The sequence below is a fragment of the Notothenia rossii genome (genome assembly GCF_949606895.1).
Source record: "Notothenia rossii genome assembly, chromosome: 2".
In the NCBI taxonomy this organism is placed as follows: domain Eukaryota; kingdom Metazoa; phylum Chordata; class Actinopteri; order Perciformes; family Nototheniidae; genus Notothenia; species Notothenia rossii.
The window spans coordinates 88,419,923-88,426,878 of NC_136904.1; the positions used below are offsets into that span (position 1 = coordinate 88,419,923).

The 6,956-nt window shown below is 37.9% G+C and overlaps 1 protein-coding gene across 1 annotated transcript; it reads left to right on the top strand.

Annotated features, from left to right (window-relative positions):
• The first annotated feature begins 782 nt into the window (after positions 1-782).
• LOC307028470 (exportin-4-like) lies at positions 783-5,382 on the top strand. Its single transcript, XM_079663516.1, has 3 exons — positions 783-969; positions 3,269-3,374; positions 5,222-5,382. The coding sequence occupies exons 1-3, from the start codon at positions 877-879 to the stop codon at positions 5,365-5,367; spliced, it is 345 nt and encodes a 114-aa protein (XP_079519642.1). The 5' UTR covers positions 783-876; the 3' UTR covers positions 5,368-5,382.
• Positions 5,383-6,956: the final 1,574 nt, after the last annotated feature.

A 6,956-nucleotide genomic window follows, 5' to 3' on the forward strand; every position in this document is an offset into this window, starting at 1 on the left:
ACTGTCTATTTCTAGTATTTTAATATGACTTAAAATAGACTTGAATTAAAACGAAGCAATACCACAGTGTATTGAACTAATGTGAAGTTTAATATTAGCATATCTGAAGTAAAGTAAAAGTACTCCTTGCATGTTGCAGCTGGTAAAATGCTTTGTGTTGAATGTAATCACTTCTTTCTTGCTTTATCTATGCTAATACACAGTGATGGAAAAGTTTGCAGATGCCTTACTTGAGTAAAAGTATACAATCTAAGGAACAGTCCTGCATTCAAAATCATACTTAAGTAAGAGTACAAAAGGCATAACAAGTCAAAGTAATCATTGTGTAAAAAAAGGCCTTGATGTGTGTGTATAATAATTATATATGTGACATTTCTAGATAATATTGTTGCATCAAGTAGCATTTTACTGTTGTAAACAAACCAAAGATCTGATTGACTTTTTGGTGAATTAAAGAGTTAGTTGTCCACTATTGTAATGTTTGTTAAAAGAAGCTAAAGCTGATAAATAAATGTGGTGGAGAAAAAAATACATTATTTCTCCTTTAAATGTAGTGCAGTAGCATAAAGTAGCATAAAATGGAAATACTCTAAAGTAGCTCACAATGGTACTTTAGTTGATCTAATGTTCTTAGTTACCCTCACCTCTGCATGCTATTATAATATAATACTTTGTTGATGTCTTTATGTTGCATTTGCGTTGTGTAAAGCACTTTGAATCAGCTTCATGCTGTAATAAACCTACCTTGCCTTTGTTGAAATCCACGACCCTCTGCTGCCTCTACGCGCTCGCGGGTCGGGGCTCGAACCCGCAACCTTTGGGTCTCTAAACCGCTTTGCCTTTTGCTTCAGACTGTAATCCCACAATGCAGAGCGCATGGCGCGTCATTGGAGAGGGACGAAAACGATGGCGGCGGTCGGTGCACCAGAAGTGATCACACAGCTGGAAAGCGCTGCCAAAGTTTTAATGGTGAGAAATATAACGTTGTTTCGGTGCTAAGATTTGGCCGGAAGAACACACATGTTTACTGTGTCGCGTGGAGTCCGACGGTTAGAGACGCGTGATGGTTATTCTCAGTTTTTACGCTTAATTCTGTTGGTGAATGTGTTCCCGGGGAGAAACGCAGTGTGAGCGATGCGTGGCGCCTTCCCTATCCCTCTTCTTGTCTCCATCCCGCAAAAAATCCCAACATTTCCCCCCTTTGTTCCTCAAAATCATCCCTTATTTCATAAAAAAACACCAGTCTAAAATATCCTTCCGCGTTAGAGCACTTTCTAGAAACTTTAAGTTTTATATTCCCCTCTGTTTGGAGCATCTCGGTGCTGTTGCTTTAGCTTCACCTGTAACATTACCCCCATTAAACTCTGATTTATGTACAATATTTACCCATTTTCCTCCTCTTTAAACTCCCTCCAGCCTAATTACATCCCTCACACAGCAGCTACAGCGGCTAACCATGTGTATGTTATGAGTTTGTAATGGATACATGAGCTAGCTACAGCCTCTTCTTGCTTTCTGCCATTTTGAGTTCTGTTATGTTCTTTAAAGTAAATGTCTGCCCCCCGTTTTTTTAAACATACTCTCTGAGACAATCTGTTTGTTTAAAGAACATTAGTTGATCACATATGTGCTCTCTATGCACATGTTAGTCAGCAGGTGTCTACTGGATGGATGGCTAGCAATGTCTGGCATTGTGGATCCAGATATATTCATTTTAGTGTTCATATTATCCACGATATTCATAGATTTCCCTACTGTACAGGTGCACAACATACCTGTAATTTCTCATACCTACACAAGTACACATACACCATAATATACATTTGTGGACATTGTTAAATATGAAACTAGCTAGTTGTTCAAAAGTTTTCTGACTGGATGTTATTCATATCATGGCAATATTTTCTACTGATTGTCTTTTCTGGCTTTATTTTAGGGGCAGTCAACCATTCTTGATCATGTGTTAATTTACCAGAAGTGTGAAAAGAAGTTGTATAATGTTTTTGTTTTCTGTACAAGGCATTTGATGGTGGATAGAACGATTATATTTTAAAATTAGTTTTGCAGCGTTGCTTAGTTGTGCTGTATATTGCATTATATTGAGGGATGTTTGTAGGTTAGTAGAACCCCATTGATATAGCAAGTAGGGATGTCCCGATCACCTTTTTTTGCTCCCGATCCCGATCATTTGATTTTGACAATTTGCCGATACCGATTTTTCCCGATCCGATCTTTATGCAATGCATTTAGAGAAAAAAAAGAAAAAAAGCATTCAAGTTGTCCCTCAAGGTTATTTTTTTAATTTAAATTGGATATTCTATCCAACATGGATAAAGCTTCTTTTTTTCACAGCAGCATTGGATCAGTTCAGTTGTGCAGCATTGGATCAAAACAAAATCAAGCTTGTCAGTACTCGTTAGCTTACTGCTACAATTAGACACTGCGCCCTGCCCACTCTGTTGCCAGATTTGAGAGAAATAAGCAACCAGGTCTATGAAAACAAGCCCCAAAGAAGCAACACATACATGATGTTCTGTAATTTGAAACCAAAACTAAGGCCTCAGGATGACTTTAAGACTTGAACATGGTCATTTTTGTTTTGTAACATTGAATACAAAAAAAAAGAAGTATTTATTAAAAGAAAAAAAAAATCCCGATCCCCGATTTTTTTCTCCCGATTCCAATCTTTTGAAAATCACGTGATCGGCTCCGATCCCTGATCACGTGATCGGATCGGGACATCTCTAATAGCAAGTATAATGCAATAGCAGATACAGTTAACAGAATAGTAAAATAGGAGACTCTTAACATGCAGGTCTCTGCTGATGCCAAATGCCCCATCTCATCTTGTTAATAAAAGTAAAAAGTTGAGTAAAACTGTATCGAAAATCATTCAGAAAACACAAAGCTAATGAAAATCCTAAGGATCTTTGTTCTCTATTGTAGTTTGGGTTTCCTTGACATCTGTGTTGTAAACATATCAACATACTGTATGTCACATTAAATAGTGTCTTCACTATGAACATTAAAATAATTAATTACTATTACTCAAACCTACACTTTTCTTATTGCTTAATAATTGCAATATTTCATTTCCCCTCTATTAGCAGTTAGCACTGTGGTAACACGTCTATTTCATTTGTGAACTCTTTAAAATCTCAAATATGAACTTGAATTTGATTTTCTGCAAAGTGAGAAGACAGAACGCGGATCAATAAACAAAAAGTCTTGTCTATAAATACTATGTTTTTGTTTTGTTTGTTTCCAGGCACCGCCTTCCATGGTCAGCACAGAACAGAGACAGCATGCTGAACACATCTTCCTCTCCTTCAGGAAATCCAAATCACCTTTTGCCATCTGCAAGCACATCTTAGGTAACTATTGAAAGAAATCATTTTTCTGCACAGTCTGAATTTATGCAGAAAATGTACATTCTTTTTATTTTAATTAGGGCTGTCAAACGATTACAATTTTAGACAGACTAATCACAGCTTAAAAATTAATTAATCATGATTAATCACCATTCGAACTATGTCCAAAATATGCAATTTCTTTATTTATATTGTTGTGGGAATGGAAAGATAAATGAAATAAAATATTATTAACGCAATTAATTCAAAAAATTAACTACCGCCGTTAACGCGATCATTTTGACAGTATTCATTTTGACAGCATTCATTTTAATAGATTTGAGGATTGTTATGTACAATTTTTTAAGGGGTGTCAAACTCAAGGCCCGTGGGCCAAATCCGGCCCCCGACTTCATTTTATTTGGCCCTCAAGAGCTTGCAAAAAATACAATACGTTTATTATACGGTTTCATGCCACTTTACAGACGCACGATGTCCATACACTACATAGGTGTTTCTCAATGTCGAGTAAAGCTGCTCCAGAGCCACTATTCCAAGCATACTACGTCATCGAGTGCCGCCGAAGGACTGTTCCAATCTCCAGCATACTTGGAATTCTACCGAGCCCGGTGTACTTTGTTTGGAGAAATTTCGAGGCTGCACATGTGTAGACTCCGCGGTCTTAAAATCCCCACAATGCTTTGCGCACGGACCAGTTTCCCCAAATCTATGGCGTAAAATGTAAGGCGGGGCCTCTCATATGACGCACACCTTCACACTTGCTAGCCTGTTCCACTCTTCGTTTTCCGAATGCCAGGAAGTATTCTTGCCTCGCTTCTGAAGCAAGTGACTCGGAAGACATGTGCTACCAAGCAAGCGTGCTCAACATTGAGAAACACCCCCAGTCCCACAATGCATCTCATTTTGTGACATGCACACTGAAGAGACTTGCAATTATTTGAAATTATTTGCCCTAGATTTCTGCTCTCAGGCGTAGTTAATTATGAAGTTATTACCCTCTCTGATAATAATTCAATGCAGAGGCAATAATGTAATATAACACATTATTTTATATATATATATATATATATATATATTTATATAGTCTTAAAGTTACAACCGGCCCTTTGAGTGCAACCTTAATGCTGATGTGGCCCGCAATGAAATTGAGTTTGACACCCCTGGGTTAAGGGGAGGAAGGTGTTGTATATTTCGTATGGGCACCTTTTTTATATATTTGCAGTTATATTTGCATTCTTTGGTACTTTGTATTTCAACTGCTACTCACCAATTTACCTCAGGATTTATAATATTCTGTCTAATGTGTTACAGACCGAACAAAGCTATTATTTATTGAGCCGCCAAAGCTGATGCTTCTAATCTAATATAAAAGTTAGGAAAGGAACATTTATAACAGTACAGTGTCTATTTGACCCAATAAACCTGCAACTGGGTGAATGTTACATGTTGCTGTTTGCATTATAATGCAAATCATATTATGTTTACTAGTAATACCATGTACCTAACTAATTCTAGCCTGCCTTATTTTGATCATCAAACTGCCATTTAACATCAATTTAAGTTTAAAAACGTATTTATTTTTACATAAACTGGGACAGTACATTTATTTAAATTACTTGATGAGGAATTCCTATTCATATATCAACAATAACATCTTAATGTTTTTATTGTACCGTACCACCTTTAGTCTGGGGTTTCAAACAGTTTTCACATTAAATATATTTAAATTGCCTTTAGTTTGGTGCCTAAGTAAGTGTACTGACTCACGGTGTATAAATTGAGTTTCTCCAACTGACGTCTTGTTTTTTCTCTCTCACCATTCACCCTCTTTGTATTTCTCTCTTCTCCAGAGACCAGTAAGGTGGACTATGTTCTGTTCCAGGCGGCCACAGCCGTCATGGAGGCGGTGGTGCGGGAGTGGATCCTTCTGGAGAAGAGCAGCATCGAGTCGCTGCGGGCCTTCCTCCTCACCTACGTCCTGCAGAGACCCAAGTAAGAGAGAAGGAAAGGGGCATCATTAAACCTGTGTGTCTCAGGTCGCATTCACAACAGCCTTGTATAGTCCGGTTGAATCGAACCTGGTGCGTTTAGCCGCTTGGTGCGGTTAGTTTGGGTTGGTGTGAACGCAGTCCGCACCAAAACATAGGAAGCGTAGTATTTACGTGTCACAAGAATGCGGATGTCTTCAAAATCGTTGAAGTGAAGCGTGAAGCAGAATGAAGTGTTGAACAGTGTCGTGTAAAGTAAAAACAACTATCAAACTAAATAGTGTTGATAGGAATCAACACGTATTGAAATAAGACCCCATGGTTTGATGATTGATAGGTGTGTGGGCTGTCTTTCATTTTGACACACAGAACAATGTCATAATAAACATACATACGTTGTTAAATGGATATATCCGCCTTCTTTCATTTATCTTTCCATTCCCACAACAATATACATAAAGAAATGGCATATTTTGGACATAGTTCGAATGGTGATTAATCATGATTAATAAATGTTTAAGCTGTGATTAATCTGATTAACAATGATAATCGTTTGACAGCCCTAGTTTAAAGTTGATAGTCCGTTTGAGTTTTGCCCGTGTGAACGCAAACCGAACCTTCTGAAAAATGAAACAATGTAACAAACTGTCGTCTGGTGCGGACCAGAGAAGCGGACTATTAGTTGTGAATGCGACCTTAGAGGGCTCTTATTAAGTATGCAAAACATTTATAGACCTGTGGCGGTTCGTACAGTTATTGATAGACTTCTTTTCCTCCTACATAAGTCTGAGGCACAGAAAATGATGTACCAGTAATCCAACAACTATTTCAAATCCTGAACTAAATGATGATCTTTATTCATTATATAAAGTAGTACTAAATATAATGTAAGACATACCAGAGTTTCCGTTAGCCGGTAATTACCGGTCAAATATGCTGAAGACCGGCTAATCTAAATCTCTCCGGTCAAAATAATTTCCCCTTATCAGTTGCGCCACTTATGTGACAGACAAGAATAGTCAATTCTAATGTCTAACACTTAATGTGGAGAAAGAGATGTCCTGTATGGGTTGATTGTGCGTTGATCTGTTGGTAATGCCTCGGGGTTCCGGTGGGCATGTAAACAAATGCATAATGCCTCACCCGGTTGCATAGCGACGCTTATTGTTTAGGGGTCTTTTAATAAGCAGGTACTCATATCATTAGCTAGATCTGATCGATATGGACATAATGCGAGTGAAGTCTAATCTGACGGGAGAGAGAGATCAGCTGCTGCTGACGAGTCGACACGCAGCTCTGCATGATCAACTGCAGCGGTGAGCAGAACAAAACACACACTTCAGGTTAGAATATCACACGTAGCTATTTTAATGACCTCTCAAACTACCGTAACTAGTTATAGATATGTTTAGTTTTACTGTCGGGTCACTCATTACTGATCCTTGAGCTGCATGAGACTGAGGGGCTGTCAGGAGAGGGAGAGAGCGCTCCGTTTATTATTCCTGTGTTATTGTAAGTTACTGTACACTTTTGAAAAATGTAGTTAATCTACTATAATTAGTTTGTTTAATATCGAATCATATCAATTTGTTTTCAA

What these genes read in the sequence shown, in the direction of transcription:
- LOC307028470 (XM_079663516.1), top strand. Translation starts at nt 877, where the DNA reads ATGGCGCGTCATTGGAGAGGGACGAAAACGATGGCGGCGGTCGGTGCA. An exon ending in GCGCTGCCAAAGTTTTAATG is followed by an intron (nt 970 to 3,268) that starts GTGAGAAATATA and finishes GTTTGTTTCCAG; the next exon opens with GCACCGCCTTCCATGGTCAG. An exon ending in CATCTGCAAGCACATCTTAG is followed by an intron (nt 3,375 to 5,221) that starts GTAACTATTGAA and finishes TCTCTTCTCCAG; the next exon opens with AGACCAGTAAGGTGGACTAT.